General features: G+C 39.4%; 2 protein-coding genes across 3 annotated transcripts in view; one reads left to right on the top strand and one right to left on the bottom strand.

Annotated features, from left to right (window-relative positions):
- Window positions 1–5,237, top strand: part of UBE2K (ubiquitin conjugating enzyme E2 K) — a 40,743-nt gene extending 35,506 nt beyond the window's left edge. Inside the window, exon 7 of the mRNA XM_063136165.1 lies at window positions 367–5,237. Within this exon, the coding sequence (XP_062992235.1) occupies window positions 367–441 (75 nt within the window). The 3' untranslated portion in view covers window positions 442–5,237. The remainder of the gene's footprint in view (window positions 1–366) is intronic.
- Window positions 5,238–9,628: 4,391 nt separating this feature from the next.
- PDS5A (PDS5 cohesin associated factor A) overlaps window positions 9,629–24,941 on the bottom strand; it is a 64,223-nt gene continuing 48,910 nt past the window's right edge. The window contains exons 21-34 of one of the 2 annotated variants that reach the window (XM_063136216.1): window positions 23,084–23,242; window positions 22,832–22,900; window positions 22,193–22,329; window positions 20,760–20,883; window positions 20,341–20,545; window positions 19,957–20,071; window positions 18,872–19,004; window positions 17,923–18,042; window positions 17,415–17,477; window positions 16,423–16,568; window positions 15,548–15,653; window positions 14,365–14,720; window positions 11,376–11,526; window positions 9,629–10,756 (exon numbers count right to left, since the gene is read on the bottom strand). In XM_063136216.1, the coding sequence (XP_062992286.1) occupies window positions 10,664–10,756; window positions 11,376–11,526; window positions 14,365–14,720; window positions 15,548–15,653; window positions 16,423–16,568; window positions 17,415–17,477; window positions 17,923–18,042; window positions 18,872–19,004; window positions 19,957–20,071; window positions 20,341–20,545; window positions 20,760–20,883; window positions 22,193–22,329; window positions 22,832–22,900; window positions 23,084–23,242 (1,977 nt within the window). In that variant the 3' untranslated portion in view covers window positions 9,629–10,663. The remainder of the gene's footprint in view (window positions 10,757–11,375; window positions 11,527–14,364; window positions 14,721–15,547; window positions 15,654–16,422; window positions 16,569–17,414; window positions 17,478–17,922; window positions 18,043–18,871; window positions 19,005–19,956; window positions 20,072–20,340; window positions 20,546–20,759; window positions 20,884–22,192; window positions 22,330–22,831; window positions 22,901–23,083; window positions 23,243–24,941) is intronic. The other variant, XM_063136217.1, reaches the window with a different exon arrangement.

The following is a 24,941-nucleotide window of genomic DNA, read 5'->3' as shown; positions in this document are numbered from 1 at the left end:
ATTACAAAAATGAAAAACTAGACCAAAAATGAAAAACTGGAATGTCCTGCTGTGGGCTGCAGTTGAACTTGGGCTAAAAATTGCTTCCATGGTGCTATTTTGCTTTCTTTGCTTCCTTAGGTGGAAGCTTCTGTTACAATATCTTTTTTGTTATGCCTTGACTAAACAGTGTTTTGCTATTTTGGAATTTCAGGGAAACCCATTTAATGCGTACTTCTCTGCTAAATAGACAAATAAATGTCTGGCTTTAATTTAACAGTGGCCAAAAGAATGCGTAAGCTTTCCTTCAGTGTAGGGCTGCAGTGGGTTTGTGCCAAGAGCAGGTGCATGCTCTGTCTTCAGTAACCTTTTTTTTTGTCTTTGCAGAATGCAGTAATAGTGGCCTTGTCATCAAAATCATGGGATGTAGAGACAGCAACAGAACTACTTCTGAGCAACTGAGCCATCTGTAGAGAACTGCTTCTGTAGTCCAGCTTGCCCCTTCTTGAGGAGCGTCACCATCTCTTATTTTTAGGTTTCTATAGATTCTCTTTTAAAACTGGTATTCTTGCCTGATACTATCTAGGCACTATTGGAGACTGAAAAAAAAAACTGCTCTGTAAATAAAGCTCAATTAAACGTCTGTGTAAATTTAAAAAGGGGAAATACTTTAATTTTTTCTTACTAAATATTGTAAATTCCTTGAGCTTGGCTAAAACAATGGGGATGACATGCCTACTTTAGTGTTAGCAGTGTGACCAAGACTAGCAGGAATTTGCACCAGGATTTTGACTTTTAAGAATTTATTCAGAAAACATCTGATTGTGTCCGTACTCATCAGTCGTTGATGTCATTATTCATCCCAGCTACCTTACTGGTTTTTGGTTCGTTGTTTCTTTTTTTTTTTTTTTTACACGGATCCTATGTGCCTGTGGACTGACCTTATATTTGCATGCTTGTGCTTTACATAGACACTTTAAAAAAAGTAGGGTAAACTGAACAGAGCACCATTTAAAGTACTTGAGTATTCATTCTTGTAACTTTTTCCCTAAGATTTTCCAAATGTGCTCATAGATCAAAACAATGGCCTACTCAGAAATGTGTTCACCGCCTAATGAGTAGCAAGCCTGCATATCTTCCTTGTTCCCAGCCCCACTCAGCTGCTCACACAACTACAATATCACACTAGAAACTCTTCAGAATTTGTGGGTATGTGCCATTTAAATTAGCCTAGTTTTCCACTTCAAGTGGTATATTTTGAATAACCGGTAAAAGTGTTTCAAACATTGTAATTTCTACACAGTTGTATAAAGGTTTGGTATACTCGGACATAGCACAAACACGTGGAGCTGCTCTTGTTTCTTATGCAGAATTCAAACCTCTTTCAATAAATTCTGGATAGAATGAATTCACTGAGAAGAACTGGTTCTCTGTTAACACTGAGAATGCCACCTCTTTCCCCTAGTATTTGCTGTGATGCAATCAGTTTTTGGGCAATAGCTTCCTAGTTTTATCTTGGATATAATTTTTAGTAGGGGTTGCTTATAAAGAGTTTTAAATATCCCTCTTGTGTGCATTTTTCCCTAGTTAACATTTGGAAGTCTTGTTGGGGTTTTTACTGTACATATGTTAAATTCCAGTAGACGTTTCTTCTGGATTGATGTTTCTGCTAAAACAATTGTACATATAGTCAATATTTCTATTCATTCTGAGAGATCTAAAATCTCTTGATTGTTAGTTTTTATAAGTCCGAACACTCATACCTTTGTTGAAAGTTGTAATATTACAGAACTGCATGAGCAGTTACGTCTGAGCAAAATGCAGAGATGTGAGGGCGCATTCTTAGAATATCAAATTCTATGAAGTTAATCCTTTCCCCCACCCTCCATAGACAGGAATGTTTACATCAGTCCATTTTTTTAATTGAAAAACAGACATTGGACGACCACTTTTGCTACTCAGTTATGTTATGTAACTGTTAAGTATCTGATGCAAAGTCGAAAAATAGAAGAGATTGGAACGACCTCTCTAATGCAGGATTCTTTTCTGCAATATGGCTATGCTGCCTATAGTTTGAAAATGTTAGGACACAGATAGAAAAATAAATTGTACTTTCTATCTGTGAAATACGGAACACCGGATTCTTCACATGCTATTTATGCATTCAGTGATTGTGTGGTTTATCTTTCAGTCATGTAAATCACTTTCAGATGCCAAAGGAAATGTGATTGGGGTGTGTGTGTGTGTGTGTGTGTGTGTGAGGGGGGAGTGTTTTCTTGATTATTTATTTTTTTTAACAAGCTGCTGCTGCTGCTGCTCTTTGACGTTTTTGTTAAATAGTAGCCAGGGCCAACATGACCCTGGCAATCTGCCATATGTGTTTGTACCTTTTTTTTAATTATCTATATTTTGATGAATTAATCTGCAATATTGTTTACCCTGGTGGTAACTTGTAAACAGCTGATAGATTACATTTTTCCTCCCCCCTCTCCCGCAATTTATTAAAGGAAAGAACGTGGAAGTGTCTAGATGGGAGAAAATGGCTTCTGCTTTTCCATCTAGATAATAATCTTTCCAGGGAAGCTTTCTATGATTGTGTCAAATGAGACTAGAAAGGCTTTGAACACAGGAGAAAATACTTACAACATCCTATGCTATTTTCTTTGGCTACATTGCTCATTACAGAACTCTTTTAGTGTGTGTGTGTGTGTGTGTGTGTGGGTGGGTGGGTGGTGGTGAGAGAGTTTACATGTGACTGTACAGGTGGTTGGTTTCTTTTCTATGGTTCTTGTGTACCTGAGGGAATGGAAGTTCCTCAAGACTAAGAAGGTGCTACATTGAAGCAAGAATCATTAATTGAGATTGATGGCAACTGGGACTTTGAGTTGCTAAAGGTATGTGTGTAGTGCTTGGTAGGTGATTGAGCTCAATAGATTTAAATGCTGCCAGGATCAATATAATCGCAGTTTAGCTTTGGCTTGGGAATAAAAACTATTCAGTAGATCTTCATGTGCTTTTTATTACTCTACAACATTTCTTTGGTGAGCACCCTTATGTGGCCTGTGCATTCATGGTGGCAGAACTGTTGCTCAATTCACCTATTCCACATGGTAGTCCACATAAAGGATTCTGTGGTATCTGCTAGTCTTAAAACTGATCTTGTATTGAGCAGCGGGTTGGACTAGATTACTTCCAAAGTCCCTTCCAATTCTGTGATTCTATGATTATACAAGATTCTGTTGCTGGGAACTTTAAACAGCCCATTTATTTTAAACAAAATAGCATGATTGGGACTGGTTGGTCTCAATGGATTCTGAAAAGAATCCCAGTGTGACTTTACCATGAAGGCAAGACCGAAGAGATGCCCTTCCCCTGTCAGAGGCCTCAACAAATCTTCATAAGTGCCAAAAGCGCTCCATATAATTGGGTTCCAAAAATTCCAAATTCATGGTATCAATCTTCCATTAAAGGTGTTAAGAAATGAAGTAAAGACTAGAATAAAAACATTTTACACTCCAGCTGACCTATGTTATAGAAATACAAGGCTTTTCAGCAGCATTTAACCTCAGCTTTGGTTATTGAACAATTTTGAGCAGTTAGGTATTTATATAATGTATTTTAAGTTTTCTTACTGGTATATTTGGAAATATCTGAAATATGAAACTACCGTCTTTTGAGTGACAGGAGAAAGTGAGTGGTTGTAAGGAACTTTGTCTTCACGTAAGTCAAATTACTGCAATGTCAGTAAACTATGCAAATCCAAGTTTATTAAATCGAGATTTTGTGCACCTTGCCTTAGGGTGAAAAAGCAACATCAAGCAATTGCTTTCTCACATTTTACTGTTTAATGGAAGCAATGACTTGGATTAAAAAAGCTTGTACATTGTTGCTGCTTTTGCAGACAACAGTTCTTACAACGCAAAGTGGTTTTACAGCCAGTATGACTGAAGAAAGACATCTTGATAACCATTACACTTTTATGAAATCTTGGATTATTATTTTTACTGGATGGTTAAATGCATAGTGACTCTGGAGCCCATCGTGCACTGGAATTTTTCTGGGGTTGGTGAGGGTGAATCCTTAACATAGTAACTGAAATTATCAGTGGGAGGAAGAAGGTAAGGGAATGTGGGTAGTCTGAGGATGGCTGAACAAGCCCTGATTACTGATTTTGCAGATAGAAAATGAAATGGGTTGCTGCCATTGCAAAGGTAGCTGCAATTGAGAATGGAGCAGTCATGTGGAAGCCCTGGTCCATTCACTTACTCTGCTTCCTAATGAGCACAATCAGGTGTGAGCTCGTGCTCCCAATGCATTTGTACGGAGGCTGCCTGCTATATAAACCAGTGCTCAGTGAAAGCATGCCAGTCTTAACTGGTCTGCTCTTCCATTTTGTGTTGTTAGAACAGGAGAGGCCAACTTGTAGGTCAAAACATCTGTGGAGGGCTATAACTCTGATCATCCCTCACCAATGATGGTACTGACTAAGGCTGATGGGAATTGTAGTCCAAAACATCTGGAGGGTCAAGTTGCCCACCAGTGTTAGAGCTTCATGTTCAAGTGCCCTTACCCGCCTACTTATTTTTTATTTTACTTTAATCAACTCTGAATCTATTCCCAAAGGACAAAAGGTTGCAAGCTACATATCTATTGTACTGTAATGCTGCTTTCTGGTTAGTCATCTGCTCTGTAGTCGTGGCATGGGGCAGGGTTGTTGGATTTTTTTTATCGACCCAATTGTTTGAAATGTAGCCATTTCAAAAATCATGCCAACAAGATCAAAAGTACTGTAAGAGCCTATTATAAAATTTGCAACGTGATACTTAACATTGGTGTCTAGAGAGGGCATCTCTCAGAAAAGTAGTACTGTTGAAGATCCTTGCTGAACTATTTATTGTTTTCCATCCCAATTTGTGTTGGATTTTTTATTTCTTCCTGGCCAAGACAACTAAATGCATACTGAGAGAGAAAAAAATTATTACAACTTCCAACATGGATGGCTGGGGCATGCTGGAACTTGTAGGCCTTTTTTCTGTCTCAACCCAAATAGGATTGTGTCCTAAGGGTACTTGTAGGAAGCTCTCAGCTGAGCCTTTCACATCGTAACAAATGAGTGGGCTGGAATGCAGCATTGGTGTGTTTGTCTCTTGAGATGAAAAACGACACAACACTTTTGTACGCATTTTTTAAAATACACATTTTAAAAATGTTGATTTCCACTGCAAATGCTTAACAATAAATGCATGTTTCCCTGAAAAGTTTTTCAGCTTATTTTATGGTAACACATCTCTCCAGAACAGGAAATAATGCATCAAAGTCAAGTGTGATGTAATGGTCTTATTACAAGTTGATGTGGGGGAGCAAAGGAAGTAATTAGACACTTTGGTTGGCACAATGGTGTAGACATAGGTATGTGTATGAACATTTCAGTGAATTAAAACTAAAAGGGCATCTTTTAAGGGAAGTGATGGCTGAGTCATCACTACTTGGGCAAAGAAGTCTCTGCTGTGTTCTTCGTACTTATTGCCTTTATGACTCCAAACATTATGGTGCTCTCCCCTCTAAGGCAGATCAGTCTTTTTATTGCATATCTGCACATGGTGTAGTTAAATACCATTTGGCACTATGATACCCATGACCAAACCACTGGAGTGAGATTTTATGCCAAGGTACTTTGTATAGGCTCAGCGTCAAGTAAGAACCTGTGTGCTTTTGAAAGCTTGCAATAATTTCATACGAAAATGGCTTGGTTAAGTAAGAAAATGCTCAACTCCACAAACTTTTGAGTGATACTAATGTGTGAATAAACACCTGGGGTTTTTTTTTTAAGACAAAGGTTTGGCTCCAACAGAACCGAAGGTATTTTTCAATCTTTTTGTTTTTGAACTAAGTTATCTGTTCCATAGTGAGCTCCTTATCCTTGCTGTGTAAATTCAAAACACCCTTGAAAGCACAGAACTAGCTATAGTTCTTTGCAACCTGATCATAATTTATTAAGTGGGGCTGCTTTGTTGGAAACAGCAGTTATGGAGTTTTTAATGTGTTTGTGGTAAGAAATGACTTCAAAATCTGCAGTTGGGCAATACTTTTATTAAGACCAACTAAACTGTCACAAAATTGTGAGCAAGCTTTAGAGTTCTTAAACACTTTTCAGTGACTTTTATCTAGTACGCTGCCCACATTTAGTCTCTGGCTTAGTTAATATAAAGACTATCATGTTTCTGTTTATTTCTTCTCTCTTAACCTGTGTGTTTCACTTATGGTTAGCGGTGAAACTAAATAACAGCTGGGCCTTTTTTTTTAATGGGGTCAGCCATTGCTCCTTTCCTCAGAATCCTAGGTGTAACCTGACACCACCATCTAGCAAAGACTAATTAAATTTGCAGTCACTATTTTGGGACAGTCTAAACACAAGACCTCAGGCTACAACATTTAGCCTATTCAAGTTCCTCCCCCCACAATCCCTCCTTTGTGTAGCATCCAGCCTGATGAATAGTTTAGGAGAACTTGAAAACAGCTTCCTATTTTGTGTTATTTTGGTTAGTCCTAATAAAGGCATTGCCAAACTTCCATCTGCTCACTCTACAGAAGCCCACAGTTCCTCCAAATTCATTCCCTTTTAAGGTTTTCATTTCCTAGGCCATTTCTTTTAGGATGCATATTCCTCAGATCAAATTCAGATGCAGTTTTGGAGCAAGCAGGGTGGTGGACCACTGATCCTTCAGCCACTTCTGGCAGGCCTCCAGGATGCCTATAAGGTAGAATGCGGTAGGGAAGTACTTTATTGCATACACCGCCCCTAACTTACTAACCTCAAAACAACTCATTTATTGGATATTTTATTTAGTAACTTTGGGCATTATCCAACAGTGACATTCAGCAAGCTCAAAATAGTGTAGGAGAGCTCTATTAAATCTTTGTGTTCACGCAATCAGTTGCATAACGGGTGCATAGCAGTTGTGCAACCAGTTGCATAACATGTTGCACAATACATTGCATAATAGGTGCAAGCAGTTGTGATAATAATAATAATATATTTCTTACCGCCTCTCCCTTTGGATCGATGTGTTGTACAAGTTATGCACAACGGGGTGCACTAGCATAATGTAAAACTTTACGCAAACATAATTTAGTTGGGATTCTTCTCCAGTACAATTCAGTACATAGTTTCCGCTAGTGGGATGACACACTTGGATATTGCCCTCTGATAACCACCTTTCTTCCTTTTGAAGGAAGATAGTTCCACTTACTTCAGATAGAACAAACTAAAATGGGTCTGCTGTTGTGCCAAGATATGAGGTCCAACACAAATTTGCCAACATTTGATAGATGAAAATGGGACATCCTTGCAATATTCCAGTTTCAAGGATCGTAACATGAGCCTTGTCGCTGCTGTTATGGCATTGCTGAAGGTGCTCTCCCTTTTACTATAAGCTTGATTTGTTGGTTCTGCAATAACCTCTTACCCACAAAGTGACAAGCCAAAACTGGGTGTGCATTCATTTGGGTAAAGATATTTGAAAAGCAGTTGTCTACAATGTTAACAGCTCAAAATAGACCTTAACAGCTGTATGGTGAAATGTCAGGTTGTGCACTGCCTGATAATACAATGTCCATGCAAATGCACTACAGCCAAGTTGCATAATTCTACACTCTGGGGAGGGAGCTAAATGCTGAAGAATGACAATTGTAACAATTCATGCCAAGGCAGCACTTCTAGAAAACAAAATGGCTCTGGTTTGTATGTAACGACTTAACTATGGCTTAAGCAACCCATAGTTGGGGGCCATGCTGGAATGAGCAAGCTGCCCCCTCCTCATCGGTGCATGCTCTGCTTCCATTTTCCATTCACTTTCATAAATAATCCCAGGGACATTCCTGGGTTGTTTGATGTGACCGTAGAAGTCTAAGTTGTTGAAGGACAAAGCAGAGTTTGAATCCACAACAAACCAGAGTTCCTGAGATGTTTATGGAAAGCAGAACTGGAGAGTGCATGGGAGGCTGAGCTCTTAGTTTGGCCACAATTCATAGATGAAACAAACTATGAATTGCCATTATGTGCAAACCAGATCAAAAGAGTGATGCTCAGGGACTGTCCCTGGTAAATATGAACAGGTAGAGAATAGGCTAACTTGATAGTGGCCAGGATTTGCACTTTATTTCCCAGGCTTTTAAGCAGCTTTTATTTATTCAAACTAACAAGGTGTGTACATTAGAATGTTCAGGTATTATCTACTTAAATGGACTTGTCTTCACATTTCCAGTTTGACTTGGTTAGATGAGATAATACCTATCAGATTTTCTTTTTACTAGTTTTAGACTATCAAAATTTCAGGCATCAAACAGCTGTTACACCTTTGTCCCTATAAAATGGGCATGGAACCCTATTATTTTGCTGCTACTACATCTTCAATAGAAATATTTAATATGCAGCTATATAAACCATTTGAAGTCATAACAAGTTATTTTAAGGTATCAGAGGTTATTTCTAGTTACAAACATTGTTCTGAATTTATGCACATTTTAGTTTCGGAGATGAGCGATTTTGGCAACCATTTTCGATTTTTTAATTTCCATTGTCTTAAATGTCACAGAAGGCTAGATTATTTGATGCTCTACAACCAACACTTGGCTTCATAACATTTTATGTCGGCCAAATACATTTCAATTGGCCATTTTGTAATTTTTCAACTTAAGCCAAATTAACATGTCCTCAAAATTTCATGAGAATTGATGAAATGGTGTGGTTTCATTGGCCAGTTTATGTTGGTATAGCGTCAGCCATCTTGGCTGCTAGCATTTTTGAAGGTCAAAACTTAGATTTTGATTCAGCAAGTTGAACAAAACATACTCACGGAAACAAATTCCCCTGAAATAGGTTCAAAACTTGGGAAATCTTTCTGACTACGCATCTATTGGTTTATAAAAGGAAGAGCAGATCCATTCTACCAGCCCTGCTGATGACCTCCTCCTGCAAGCTCCTCCTCCTGCACCACCAGGGGCCATATCAGCAGGCTGAACAGAGGGAGTTGAGAAGGAGAGCAGAGCCACTCCCAAGTCTGGCTAAAAGAACTATTCCCCCCACCCACCCCGTCTTCCATCCCCTTTCGTTTTTCCTTATGTTTCATGTGATTTTAGATTGTAAGCCTGTGGGCAGGGACTGTCTTGTTTAATTGATAATCTGTAAGCCGCTCTGGGAGCCTATTTGGCTCAGGAGTTGCATAAAATGCTATAAATAAATAAATTGTATTTGCACCCACAATCTCAAATTTCCTTTTGACATTTTTGCACACTTTGGTGTCTAAAGTGCTGCATGCCCCATTCTTTTGCTTTCAGGAGCACTGAAGTAATCTTGCAGTGACCTGAAGTTCTGCTTGCATTGCAGGATCTTTCTATGCTGCATTTTCCAGCTGGATGTTGATCACTGTCTGTTTTGTTTCTATGTTGAATGTAAGAAATCAAGTCTATCAGGGAGCTATTAATTTATGCTGTTATCTTGCCAGCTGGTAGGCCATGACCCCTGAGAAGTGTCTTACATGATAGCATCAATGTTTAGGCACAGCAGGGGTCCTACACATATGCAGAGAGGCTGTGCAGAACTAGGGCAAAGCAGAAATTATTTATTTTTATTAAAAAAAAAGATACCAAATGACACCTAGAAGCATTTATTTTATGCAACAAACTTAAATATGATCATGTGTACATAAAAGTGTACACTATGCTGAACAATGCCAGGAGAAATCAATATTGATGCAAATCTTCTAAATTAAACATGAAAAAATGAGCTGGGTCAGGAAGACAAAAACAAACAGACTTACTTTCAATCAGCACAATGCTTAAAATTGAGAACAATCCTAAACATTTCCAACGTTCCTTACAAAGCTGCCAAAAGTCCAACTATTTTTAAAAATTGATTTTTTACATCAATAATAAAAATCTGGTGACAAGCATTATAAAATCAAATGCTGGGCTGTCTTTACTCCATTAAAATTTAGAATATTCCAACAGAACCACAGGAGTAAACCCACTTAGAAGTGATATATGTTTTATATAAAACAACCAACAATATGTACATTTATTGCAAATTATATTAAACTAAAATGGAGGGGGAAATGAAAAAAAAAGATGAAATGTCTACTTGCAAATCAATTATTAAATGATTAGTCTCCTACTCTGATAAAAGTCAAAAAGCAACATGTATAAAAATTGCCACTATGTGACTTTTCATAGCAGGAACCAAAATCTGTACATCTTATTTTGCTGGAAAAAATTATACATAAGAGTCTCCAAAAGAAAAGCAGATGAGAATTCAGGTATTTTTCTTGGGTCTTGGATTAAAATTCATTCAGTAGGCTTCTATATTTTCTTGAAAAGAGGATGGGCAATACCTGATAATTTTTAACATTGCTGTAAGGACTTCACTCTGACTTTCTTTAAAAAATGCAGCATGAAAATTAATGGACTAAAACACTTTTAAACTCCAGATATGCAGAAACTGGAATCAAGTGTTAAGCAATTTGCTTAATTATTGACTTTTCATAACAAAAAGTCTCTGGGGAAATAAGTACAGATGCTTTTAGCCTCTCTCAAGAGTTTCTGCAGATTAATTTTATCTGAAAGGGAAGCAGAGTTTTCCTTCTGTTTTCAGAGCTGAAAGCTGTGTGATCTGAAGTATTTTCAGTTCCTATACAGGAAGTTTCTTGGTTTTTGCAGAAGCTTGGAGCATGCCTTCATTGGGCCCTCCTTTTCTCCCTTTGTGAGGAAGTTTTCTTTTTACCTTGTGGAGGAGGAAAACAATTTCTTTAGAAAACGAAACTTGCTGAAGAAAGTTCAATCAGGAAATAAACTTTGCTTCCTTAAAGTGCACATTTCTTACAATAAGGCTGCAATCCTACACACACTTACCTGGGAAAAAGCCCAGCTGAACACAGCAGAACCTCTGAATATACATGCATAGGATTGTAAGTTGCGTTCTTACCCAAGACATCTGTGGTAGAAGATAAAGGTCTAATCCAAATATCACTGAAGCCAATTTATATTTATAGTGGGCTCAGTAATACTTTTTTATGAAAGAATTATTTTAAATTCAAAGCACAAGCATATTTTAATCACACTCCAACAATATAGGAGAATGATCATAAAGATGCTTTAGCATGAGTGAAGAAACACTCAACAGTGCAGTTCTAGTCAACAAAGGGGAGGACAGCATTATGTACTCCTGGTTTATCATCTTCCATTATCTTCCTTAACTAAATTTATAACATAGAGAAGTAGTCTTGTAATGCCTAACATTTGCGCTGGCCATTTTTATACAAGAGCTGACAGCCACCACCTCCTGCCAGCACCCACAATTATACAAACAAACAACAAAGCCCTGTATAAGCTGCCTGTTGCACCTTTAGGAAGCCTCCCTCTGTTAGATCTGTCTCCTCAGGGTCTTCCTGGCTGCTCTCACAAAGCTTAAAGAGATCCATTTCACTTGGAGAATATCCAGGGCTTGATTCTATCTCCAACACTGAATCTCCATCACTTCCCAGCACCTGGCTTCTGAAAAATATGGGAATGTCATTTGGGAGTAATATTCTAACTAAACCAAGCTAGGAACTGCACTTCTGTCCTTTTGAGTTGAGACAAGGCGATTTCTGTTTCTTCGAAAGGAAGTCTTTAAAGGTCAGCATGAGATTTTTCTTAACCCCCTTTGAAACAACAATCAACATAAGGGTTATCAATGTACTTTACAGATGTGCATGACTATGTTTTATAGAGGGGCGTGGGGGTTTTTGCTGTTAAATTAAATGTAACTTGCCTTTAAATAAGCCAAAATACAGCTTCTTTCATCTGAGATATTGCTACAAGCATTCCTAACGAAATTCCAGATATAAATACCTCTTCAATTTTAGATTGGGATCCAAAGAGCTACTTTAGGCACGCTCAAGGTCAGGCCTTCACAAACTTCTAACTCTGTCCCCCCAAGACAACCTAGTAGCCATGTCTGTCAGGAACAGGCCACAATAAATGGTGGGGGGGGGGGGGAAGAGGTGAGGCAGGGGTCACAATTTGTGCAAGCCTGCACATACATGCCTGGTAGGATTTTATACTTTTTTCTTTGAACATCAGACCTGTACGTCACATCACAAGTTCCTTTTAAAACTCCCCCGCCCCAACTCCAAAAATAGCTTGCTGCAAATAGCTTGCATGTTGGGGTTGAGGGGATGGGTCACTCCTGGACCTCCTGAGAGCTGGATGATGTCAGAGGGCATGACTTTATCTCAAAGCAATACACATCCCCGATATCCAGTTCCACCTATCCCAACCATTTTGTTTTTCTCCATGCAGAGAGAGGCACAGAGCTCTCAGAAAGCAAAGACACTTGGACGGACTTCTCCCATGTTGGTATTGACCCGGGGAAGGCCCTAGAAACGAAATTTCTGACACGCGTCCTGACCCAGAGATGAGCACAAGGTAGATCTGCGTGATCTGCAATAGATTGGCAAGGATTTCTGACACCCACTTGTTTAACAATAGTAGCAATAAAACGACTCTAGTCCTAAAATATACCAGTGAAATGAAGAAAACTTGGGGTAACTAGGAATGATTTTGTGTGTAGAAAGACTGTGAGCTCCACTCAGTTCTGGTACTCAAAAACAAACTTCTGGACTTGTATGTCTTTTGCATTAGGCTCCTGTTAGTGAATTTCAGGGTTTTCATAAAAAACAAAGTAGATCCCACAAGCCTGAGGTCTGCCTACTGCTGATCTAACCCCACTTGGTCAGCAACAAACGATATTTTTGACTAGCCAAGGGCTGAAGGACCAACAACGCTGGTATTGCTCTACAAACTTTGACTTACCTTAGTAGCAGCCATAATTTGTGCCTGCCTCTATCTCTACTAACCCATCTCCTCTCAAGTCCTCCAGCGCATGTAATCTTACCAACATGTTCTTTTGGTGTTAACAGGACATATCGTGCCTTGTCACACTTCCTGACCCCAGGAAAAAACAGTCCTGACACAAATTCTGGCCACATACCCACAAGCCAGGCCATCTCAGTTCTATCCTGCTGTGCTGGCTCTACTCCCAGCAACAAACACACGCAGAAGAGGACATGGAGAAAAGCTGGACTGCTGGGAGTGAGGGAGCAGGTAAAAGAATAAGAAAGGGCCAACACCTTCAGATGCATTGGGAAGAGAAGCGGTAGCATGACACAGTGCTCTTGGCTCACCCTCTCCTTGCACCTGTGGCCAAGATTGGATGCAGCATCCAGGCTGCAGCTCCTCTTTGCACATATTAGGAATATGTGCCAGGAGGAAATATCACCTATCGCCCTGCTCTCTGCATGAAATGTAAGCCAACTCTGACCTCCCCTGCAGTTTTTGTGTTCACCAGGAGACTCTGGAAGAAGGCAGAGTTTCTCTTACATCCAATGTACTGACCTCTTCCTCCTTTGGCAAAAGGTAGGGGAGTTACTCCTGGCGAGGGAATTTCTAGAACCACCAACACTAGCTTTGCCTATTTGGTTTAAGTGGGAATCAAACATGGGGGGAAAACACCTCCCCTAATTATGAAGAATGGAATTTTCACAGCCGTCCCTGCTGTTTACTCGGTTTTGCCTATGCCTTGGCTTGTGCATAAGAAACAGCTGAAAAGTGCAAGAGTAAAAAAAAAAATCTACCCAAGCTTCTACTGTTATTTAAACTGTGTGGGTTGGGAGGGGGAACTTCTTCCCTGTCCCTCAACCTAAATTATTATTATTATTTATTTAATTATTTATTTATTTATATAGCACCATCAATGTACATGGTGCTGTACAGAGTAAAACAGTAAATAGCAAGACCCTGCCGCATAGGCTTACATTCTAATAAAACCATAATAAAACAATAAGGAGGGGAAGAGAAAGCAAACAGGCACAGGGTAGGGTAAACAGGCACTGGGTAGGGTAAAACTAACAGTATAAAGTCAGAACAAAATCAAGCTTTAAAAGCAACAGAGGTGCATAATGGAAAGAGATAACCTGGGGGCGGGGCAGATTGCGCTGTCAGGCTGCCAGTTGCCTACCCTTCTTAACAAGAAGGGAAAGGGGCAGCTCATATGGTTGCTTCCTTTGATTCTAGCAAGGGGAAATCTCAAAGAACTGCCCACCACCTTCTGTCTATTTAGCAGCAGCCATTGCTGGCCAGAACTATCTGTGTCACCTGGGAAAGAACACACACTTTTAAATGAATAAAACAGAGCTTTTGCTTTATATAATCTTCAACTCTGGCATTCATAAACATTAGCTTAGGAAAATTTAAAAAAAACATGCAAGGGCGCCATTTTCACAAAACAGAATCTAAACAGGTATGCTAAGGAAAGCCCATATTTTGAATGAAGAAAATCAGTGTGTTTACCTTTGCAAATCAATCTGTCTCTGTGCTGGTACTGTTTTTTTCACGGTGTCTTGCTGTTTTGGCACTTTAGCATTACTTGCCTCTAAACCCCCTGGACCTTCTTGACTTGGTGCTGCCCTTTTTCGCCCTCTACCAGATGGTTTACTTGTTTCGGCATTTTTCGCTGTGGTGCCCTGAGATTCAGACTTGGGAGGACGGCCTCTTCTGGGTTTGGGAGGAGCTGGCTGCCCTGTTTCATCCGCTTTCTTTTCTTCTGTTTTTTGATGAATATTCTCTGCTCCTGCGGCTGCTGCGGTTCTTTTTTTCCCACGTTCAGTGCTAACATTTCCTTGCGTTGCCTGATCAGAATTAATCTCCTAGAGAAGAAAATGGCATTGTATTTTAGAATGGCATTTTCAAGGGCAATTAGAGCAACCACCTTGGCAGGCACCACAGCATACTTAATCCAAGGAGATTTATTGTTGAAAAGAAGAATTCTGATCCACACACCAGGTCCTTTCCAATGGTATGTTTGTAAAATATTATATAAACCAGTATTCGGAGTCATCATAATGGAACTTCAAGTGTGGCAGAAGGTTTGCATTCATCCTCCTACTCAGAAGGAATTAAATATATCAAATGAAGAAGTTATTTTTTAAAAATAATCTAATAATGCTCTCTGTTCAGTTTATCCTGATTGCAATTTAATGTGTTCTTTAACTTTACTTACTTAAATTGCATGTTTATCTTGTCTTTTCTTCAAAGATGGTCAGGGCAGCACATATGGTGCTCCCACAACCCATGTTATCCTCATAAGTAATGAGGTAAGTTAGGCTGAAAGATACTGAGTGGACCAGCGAGCTTCATGGCTGAACAAAGATTTGACCCCAATTCCCTAGTCTAAGTCCAATATTCTATCTACTATATTGTAGTGGCTCATGTTTTCTACTCAAAACAAACTGAATCACCAAACTCAAAGCAACATGAAAGGACATGAAACAAACCAGAGACAACCACTTAATGTTGGCCATAACAAATCCTTGCATAGTTCAACAAAATACTTGATTTTCCCTCATTCAAATAAGAAAAATCTTGCTTTAAGCTGCTTACCTGCCTTCTTCCCACTTGTCACAAAGGTTATCAGAATTATTAAATTTGGGTGTGTTGTCATAAGAATAAATGGAACAAAGCAACTCAACCATACCTTATTCTTTACAGGTTCGATTTTTGCTGGAGTGACAGAAATAATTCTCACTGGATTTTCATCATTTTCACTGACACCAGTTTCTGATATGTCTGAGCTCTGCTCTCTATTGGAGGAATGTTTTGAAAATTCAATGTACTCTGCTTTTCTTTATAACAATGTGAACCAGAAATTCATTTTCTCTATTTCAGTCTAACTGGTTAACAAATTAAAAGGAGAAGAATTGAAGATGATCTAATTGAACTTAAACATATTGCTTTCAACCGTGACTTTAAATTTCAAATTCACTATATCCACAATTACAGCAGACCCAAAGACTGAAAGTGCGGGTTATCTTTTCAGAATTCCAGGCACTCAATTTCAAAGTTAACCCTGAAATAAACTTACCATATAAACTTCTTTTTCAACTGACAATCAATTTTTAGCTAAACCCCAATGGCTATAATACTGCTGCTACATTGTATCAAAAGTATAACTGTTTGTGGCCTAGTAATTTAAGAACATACTTTTAGCCTGCTCTAAGATATCATTAGGCTGTTAACACTGGATGCTGTGGCCAAAGTAGTAGCATAAAGGATTAAGCAGGTTTCAGCTCAAGATTAGAGGGTTGGATAAATAACTGATTGGTGAGTTACCTTCATTAAAGGACTTGGAATAAAGTTCCAATGTATAAGTATCAGAAGTTTAGGTTGCTCCCTTGCACAATATCTATAACCTGCGATCAGTTTTTGCCTGTTGTGAACAACTTACACTGTATCTATTATACCAATTGTAATGTCAAGTTAGTTAGGAGTTTATCATTAATATTTTAACAGAAAATCTTTCTTTGAGTTTCTGTTTTACAATCTGAATTATATTATTGAAAAGCAGTGTACCTTGATCTGTTTCCTGTAGGTGAGCTCAATTCTGAATTTACACTATTATTGCTTCCAGTTTCTGATCCTGTGTTTCTGATATATGGTCTCCTTCCAGTTGCAGATAAAGGTTTATTTACTGCACCTAATACACCAGTTGGTTTAGGCTAAAATGTACAAGAGAAAGCTTATTTAAGTTTGAAAAACATACATACAATTTACAGAATATAATTTATTTCAAACACTTCTCTATTTTAGTGGAAACAATGCAGGTGTTTTGGTATTTGCCTGTAAATGGGCTCCTTGAACTTGGTTCTAAAAGGCACATGCATGGATCATGAAATAGCTGCAGCTGCCACTAGCCAAGTGTAAATTCCTGAACATTCATACTCTGCTATAAGCACAGCAAACGCAATAGAAATACGGGGCTATATTGCAAGACCTTGGCCTTCCCCTCTAAGACAAAAGCAAGCTCAAACATGCCTGAATGATCTAGTTGCAAATTGCCCCAGGGTTATTTTCTTTTAGTTTATATTAAACTATACTCTGCGATTTAAGTATAGAAGCAGAAAGTACCAAAAAAATCCTATGGATTGGGATTCTAAAACGAAAACTTTGTAATTACTGCAAATTCTTGGAATTTGTTCACTCCTTGTAAGAGTGTTCACACCCTCCATATGAAAATAAACATTATTGTTCTGTCACAGAAACGTTGCCAAGGACTCAACCCACAAATTAGCTGCATTAGTTCAACTTAAATTAAGGGGGCTAAACTTATTTAAGTGGACACGCAAGTAATTTTAACAGTGCAATCCTAAGCATGTTTACTCAGAAGTAAGTCTCAGTGAACTTAATGGGATTTACTTTCAGGTAAGTGTGCATAGAATTGCAATCTAAACAGGCTGCAGATTGTACTTCGTTCAGTCAATTGTTATTCAATTTTATTATTTCTCAAAACAACTGAAAGAGTTAATGTGACATAGTAAATCAAGAAGCAGGACCACAAATGATACCTTTCCCGTTAGCAGAAGAACTCTAGTCTCTTCCGAAATATAATTCCTGTCATTGCAAAAATCCTTCAAGAAAAAAAAAAAAAGAAGTTACTTAGTTTTTCATGCCAAACTTCAGAAAAACGTATTTTTAACTTTAATATTTTCAGGATACAATTCAGGAATCCAAAGTTCTAGTCTAAAGGGTATTATAAAGGAAAAAATATGTGCTACACTGTGGGCTACTAATATTTTGTCCAGATTCTGCATTACAAGACTGGCCTGTACTGAGAGTGCTATTGATCCCACATATTATAGATATGCAGAGAATTTATTTCTTTGATTTGGCATTTATAAAATAACCTAGTAAAGACAGATCAATATTCCTGAACATATACAAAATGTAACAAACATTTAGTAGTGTTCTTACACTGAAGAATTAGAGGACAGCACAGAATTTAGAGAGTTATCTTGAAGCTATGCCTAAGTAGAAAATAAAGCCAGACTTGTTTTCATTATTTCACAAAATTACCTTTTCAGGTTGTGTAAAAAATTTGGTTGGCAATACAGGATCCTTTGGAGAATCTGCATTACATAAAGCGCTTTTGCTGTTGATTACACACAGGGCCACATCACATACCGTATAGAGTTTCTGAGGGAGGAAAATGAGTACAGTACTTTGGAAATTATTTTGTAACTTTAAATGAGAACAAAAGACTATGTTAACTCTATACATACCCAGAAATCAATAAGCCAGCTATAGTAAAGACTTATTTTAGGCTTTTTAAAAACAACAACCCAACAGTCCCCACAAACATATTGACCTGGTTCACATGACCACAACAGCCCACTGTGACTTCTTTAAGCCATGGTAGGTTGCAGCACACGCAGGCAGCCATTTTGAATATTCAATCCCCAGAGTGGAGTTGCCACGGTTTCTCATGTTGTCCAAACGCAGGGGTGGCTGTGAAGATCGTATGAACCAACCCATTATTCCTTGTGCAAGTATTGTCTTATTTTTTAAAGTACTGCTTTTTCTAAATTACACAAACACAACAGATGGCTACTGATTTAAAAGACTCTGGGCCACTCCATGCTTATGGCATAAAAATGTTAGTCTTTAAGATACCACAAGACACATTGTTTTTGCTGCAACAGAGAAACATGAGTACCTAGCAGTAATAGTTTTCCTAGCTTCCTACTTTTACAGTACGCTTGTCACTTTCACATGCATACTAACACACACACACACACACACACTCTCTTCCCCTTCTATGGGAAATGTTTCTAATTTAGCCCTGTTTCATGACAACTATAGATTAATTTGTTTGGTAAGGATGAGATTGCTAACACAAAATGCTTACAACTAAAATTCTCTCCGGAGAGAAATGAGAGATTCTGCCTTAGTGCTTGCTCTGAAGCATTCTGTCCATCTTGTTCAATAACTGACTTCAAAACCCTTCTCTTTCCACATTTCTTACTTCATTGGCCTTTGGCTCATCTGGAGACTGGGCATCCCGTGTAAGTTTGATACTTTCTGTCATTTTCTTCATGAAGGCATGACTGTTGTTTTCATTCTTTGTCATTAAGACTTCCAGCATGAACCACAGGCACCTAATGAAATACGAATACCATGAAACATGGTAAAGATAAGACATATTTTGAGTTTGACAGTACCTCCCTTCAACCTCTATATTTTATGTCCAGCAATCCCATATTGCATGATTTTAGCTATGTTATAAACCAGACAACTCTTTTTTTCTAAATTAGGGCAAAGGAAGGGAACTGGAAGCCACAAGAAGCATATCTTAGTGGTTCTAGAGAGCAAGGAGATGGAAAGAAGCGAGTGCTGAGCTTGGGACCATACAGTCTGGAAGTTTAGTAAGGGACTTCGCATGGAGTGAAGCCCTCCCAAATAAGCAGAGCCTGGGAATTTGGAATCAAAGATTTTAATCAACAAGTGTTGATTATTGTGTCGTCTGTCAGGCTATGGATTACTTCCCCTGCCTACAGTCACAAGGCCTATGGTGACGCCCACAGCCCAAACCAGTAGCTGCCCAGGGACACGCGCTGCAGGTGCCACTGCAGCAACAAGAAGAGGTGGAGGTGCTTCTCTCCCTCTCTTGTTGCTGCAGCTGTGCCCGCAGCCAGAACCAGGGGGCAGATCTCTCCACTGGTTCGAGCTGTGGCAGCCGCCGAGGGACACACTCCATGTCACCGGCTCCTTGCCCATTTGCTTTGACGCTGAGGCCAGAGAGAGATGTTAACTTCTCTCTCCCCCCACCTGCCCCTTCCCACAGAATGGCAGCCGGGGGGGGGGGGGGGAGGAATAGGCAACCCTGCCGTTATAGTTTACTCCAAGATGAGTTATTAGCATGTCACCCAAGCGCAACATACCAATACTCATCCGCAGAGTGGACTATGAGGGCAGGGTTGGCTATTGCGTTGTCCCATACTGTTCTCTCCTTAAAAAAGTGTTCTGAATGTCCAGGCATATCTCCCACACATCAAAAGCAACAATTTGTATCCACAGTTTGTCAAATATCTAATATAGGATGACACATACTCTTTGATATCACGAAGCTGATCAACATCTTGAGGCTTTGTGAAATCTGGATCATGAGCCAGCAAGTGAATCATGTATGGTACCACATATTCAGGCAGCAGGGATAACAGCTTTTCTGGAATAACACGAAATAAAAAGGTTCATAAGCACACACAAAACGCAATACTGAACACCACAGGTTTCCCTGCTTTGCTATTCTGCAAATAGGTAACACAACTGTAAACTATTTTACAAAAACACTGTAAAGTTTTATTAATAAAGAATTTGGGAATGGCATCACAAAACATATATAAATGTAACTGTTTTATTCTTGCACAAAAGCAAAACAAATATTTGGAATCACAATATAATGGGAAAATGTCATTTGTAAACAAATTTACTAACCATTGGCCATAGGGTTCTGTTTAATATACTCTCGCCGTATACTTATATTTTTAAGCAAGCACTGTCTTGCATGTGCTCTCCTTTCTTTTACGGGGTCTTTGGCACACAGTGCAAATATTGCCATGTACTCCAATGGGAGCAGTAATTTTACTAGGGCCTTATGCAGCTTCTGAGCAAATATCTGCCTCACCTGGTAACATTCATCCTGCAAGAGTAAAACAAACAAACAATACAAGTGCAATTGAGCAACCAAAGCAAGCTACATGGGTTAAGAGATTCTCATAAACAATTCCAAGTTGTTAAAATATATATCATCCCTCAAGAAAACACATATTCTTAGCCTGAATAGAAATTGTATGGTAGAGAAGGTGCCCTACCTTAATTGTCTCCCTCATATCACTTCAAAGATGATTACTTACATTAATGACCAGCGCACAGAGTTGGAATTGTTCTGGAGTTATAATTTCATGGTAACAGGGCTCCTGTGCAAGTTTCATTATGGCACTGCCAGCAGCCAGCCGTAAACGGGACATGTCAGATTTGCTGCATACGAAAGAGAAGAATTCTTATTCTTTTTCAGAAATTACAATTGGGTCTAAAGATACATATTCAGTATGAAAATCCTAACTATTTAATGGCTATGGGCCATCTTGTTGCCAGAACTCAGTCTCTGTCTCTGCATGCTGCTCTTAACAGCTGTCAAAAATGACAGCTCTCAAAAACAAGGCAGAGAGAAAGATCCCTACAGGGAGCTAGGAAAGCCTTGCTTCTTCTGTGCTGCCAGGCATGGGGAAAGGTGGGAGGGGTTGCCTCTTCCACCCTGCCCCCATGCCTGGCTCCCCCGCTTCCTCAGAAGAAAGGGGTGGGTGGGAGGAAGGGTCTTAAAGATCCACTTCCCAGCAGAATCCCCCTTCATGTCAGGGTGTAGGAACACCCAGTCGTGATATTTGTGTAGCATAGTTGTTAGGATATTTAACCCACCCTGGGTTATTGTGTTGTGTGGAGTGAGTTTTTTAACCAACAGTTGGTTATTCGGACAAAATAACCAGTCCAAATAACAAATGCCCACTGGGGCATCCCTTTTCTCCCCCTCCTCACACCTGTCTACCTCCAAGGAAGCTTTATCCCACAGATTGGGGAAAAGGATTTCTCCTGTGGCTTGACTTTTAAAAATTAAGCCGCAGGAGAAATCCTTTTCTCCGATCTGTGGGATAAAGCTTCCTTAGAGGCAGGGAAGTATGTGGGGGAGGAAAGGGGTGCCCCAGTGGAAAGACCCGTTCAGGTGTCCTACCATCCAGCATGAAGAGGGATCCAGACTTTTTTAAAAATTTGCCTTATAAGTCCATTTGTGCAAATGGGGAAAAAAACCCTGAAAAACACCGACTTCCCCCTGCCAAAGACTGTGGGGCAAGAGCGGCATGGTTTTCTGATGCTCTTGCCTCGTGACTCTGTAGGAACGTGAACTAGTCAACGGTTCCTGCCACATGACATGATAACCAACAGTGGTTCAAATAGTCAGCATTGGTTATTTGCGTGGTTATTTCAGCCAAATAACCAACCGTGGTGTGAAAAAGTCCTGACAGACGACACCATAACCAACCATTGATTATTTAACCCACTGCTGCTTATTTAACCCACTGTTGGTTATCGTGTTGTCCGAACCCAGCCTGTGTGAAGTAGAAGTGAGAATCACACTGAATGTCTAACATCCAATCTACATCACTGTTTAAAATCTAAGTAGGGACTCCATGTGTGTACCTCTCACTTTCATATGTGGATGTTCCTGGCTAGATTGGCACATAAATATAAACATTCATAGATGAAACCACTGAGAATTTTGAATTTTTTTTACCTGATTCTCTTCTGTTCTGTCAAGTCTCCTTCACTGACCAGCATAGCTGATAATAATCGGAGCGTTGAATTTGCAGATTTTGACTGGTTGTTTTTCATACCCAAGAGCCAACGTACTAGGAGTTTAATTGCTTGAACCTATTAATAGATAAAACCTAAACATTGATATTCATAATAGCATTTTAAAAACATCTAGTTTACTTGAATTAGTTATAGTGTGAGAGTCAGTTCTGTATAGAAAGAAATAACACAAGATGTGGTGAAGGCCACCAATTTGGATGGCTTTAAGAGGGGGTTGGATAAATTCCTGGAGGCGAAGGCTATCAATGGCTACTAGCCCTGATGGTGGTGTGCTATCTCCAGTATTCGAGGCAGTAAGCCTGTGTGCACCAGTTGCTGGGGAACATGGGTGGGAGGGTGCTGTTGCACCATGTCCTGCTTGTTCATCCCTGGCCAATGGCTGGTGGGCCACTGTGTGGACAGAGTGCTGGACTAGACGGACCCTTGGTCAGATCCAGCATCAGGGCACTTCTTATGTTCTTATATAGCTTATACCAATAATGAATCACCTTAACACTGGTATATATATATTTTTGGGAAATCTCTACAACTCATAACTAAAGGCAAAATATTAAACTACCTTTGCTAGAACTTCTGGAGAAACCTCTTCATCTGGAGACCATAATTTTCCATTTTTCTCACCTGTAGACTGCAAAGAGTTATACAAGATTGAAAGCAGCTCAAAGAAAAAAAATGCACAAAAGATCTTAATTTAGAAAAGGATTTTAATACACTTTGCATTCTTTCCACAGGCTTATATCAGATATTTACATAACATTTCTTCATTCTCACCATTTGGTTTCAACTTCCATTAAATTACACTCAACCTTACCCTGTCATTCATCAGGAGATCTTTTACAATAAAATTTGCAACTACAGATTTCATTGGTGATGCAAACTGGTCAGGTGCCAACATGGAAATGTGACCCAAAGAAACTAGAGGAGTTATAAGTTGCTCTGGAACATCAGCATTCAAACTTCTACTTAGCGGCTGAAGAAGAAGGGAAAAAATAATTATTTATTGCAAATAACAGATGTTTACTTCCAAAATAATATACTAACTTGTATAATTATTACAAGTATAAATCTCGAGTCCCGAAATGAAACACAGGCTCACTTTCTTACTCAATTCAATATAATTGTTTGGACTAAAAGTCAAACAGCTTTAACATTCCATATGTAGAGGATTACTTGTTCCTATATGTCACCTGATTTTCAGAATGCCCATGATACAACACTATTTGCATACCTCTATGAAGAGGTCATGGTTAGGCACCATTCTTTGACCTTTAATACTCTTCAAGATCCAAGCATCTTCCAGATGTGCTCTATGACCATCTGTATTTGAGAGTCTATGGTTATATTAGTGAAAGGATGGTATAGTCAGGATGTATTATAGTCAGGATTTGATGCTGTTACATATTTTAGGTTTGAGGTTTTATTTGGATTTAGTATAAATACAGGGGGCAGGATCCTAGGAACAGGATGAACAGGTTGCTTACATGTAACTGTGGTTCTTCGAATGGTCATCTGTGCATTCACACATATGGGCTCTGTGCCTATGCAGAGCTTGTTTCAGGAAACTTCCATAGCTGAGGTAAAAGTTTTGGCGGGTAAATGTAATTGCTGTTGTCCAATTCCCCATTTTCTTCGCTGTATTTTTGGCTTTTTGGATACTTTCCATAGATTCATCGGTGGAATAGTTGAATAAGCCATCCCCACCAAACGGTAAGTCCTCTATACGGGTGCGTGCCTCTTGGGACAATCCCACTTAGTGCCTTCTAAGCATGATGGAGGCGACCATAGCTTTTGAAGCACAGTCTGTGGCATGGTGAGCTGTGTTCAGCTCTTGGTGAGACAGCCTCATTGCCTCAGTATAAAAAACAGTGGCTAGTTCCCTTTGATCATCGGGAAGATAGCCGCATAAAGAAGCCATCTTTTCTCACAAGAAAAGTTGATATTTTGCCATGGTGGCTTGGTAACTCTTAACGACAATGCGGTAGAAGAGTAGATTCTTCTGCTCAGACCGTCTAGCCTACGTCCCTCCTTATCTATGGGTGCATTGTGCCTTCTTTGTGAACATCCTTGAGAGGCTTCAACAATAATGGAATTAGGTTTAGGGTGAGTAAAAAGGAATGCCGTCTTCTCTTGTATTTTATACAGGTTCTCCAGCCTTTTGGAAGTCGGAGGCATTGAGGAGGGCAATTTCCACAATTGTTGGGCCATCCTCAGTGACACAGGTAGTGACCACCGCACAGTGCGCATGTCCCAGTGGTTCCCACCCTTCTGCTCAGTTCCTTGAGATTGTCCTTGATATGTTGGCAGTACTGGAATGAGTTTATCTCCTCACCATGGGACAGGTCTTGACAATATGTGCTTCCCCCAAACAAAACAAATGAAGTGAGTGGACATTGGTGGAAGCTTACTGCCACATTCAATACATTTTTGAAAGGGGTCCCATGCAAACAAGAATCCCAAGAAAAGCCAGTACAATGCCAAAAAAGTATTTCATTTTTTTTAGAACAAGAACAAGAAATAACCTCAGCAAAAAAAGTTCAACACTATTTCTCCTAAGAGAATAACACAGAAGTTCCCCACAAGACATCCTTTCAGCAAGGCAGTCAAAAGAGAACTGAGAAGGGTGGGAACCACTGTGACATGCACACTGGACGGTGGGGGAGGAGGGGTCA

Source organism: Elgaria multicarinata, chromosome 10 (assembly GCF_023053635.1).
Source record: "Elgaria multicarinata webbii isolate HBS135686 ecotype San Diego chromosome 10, rElgMul1.1.pri, whole genome shotgun sequence".
Classification (NCBI taxonomy): domain Eukaryota; kingdom Metazoa; phylum Chordata; class Lepidosauria; order Squamata; family Anguidae; genus Elgaria; species Elgaria multicarinata.
Note: the sequence above shows the minus strand (reverse complement) of the source record. Positions and strands in the feature narration are given on the sequence as shown.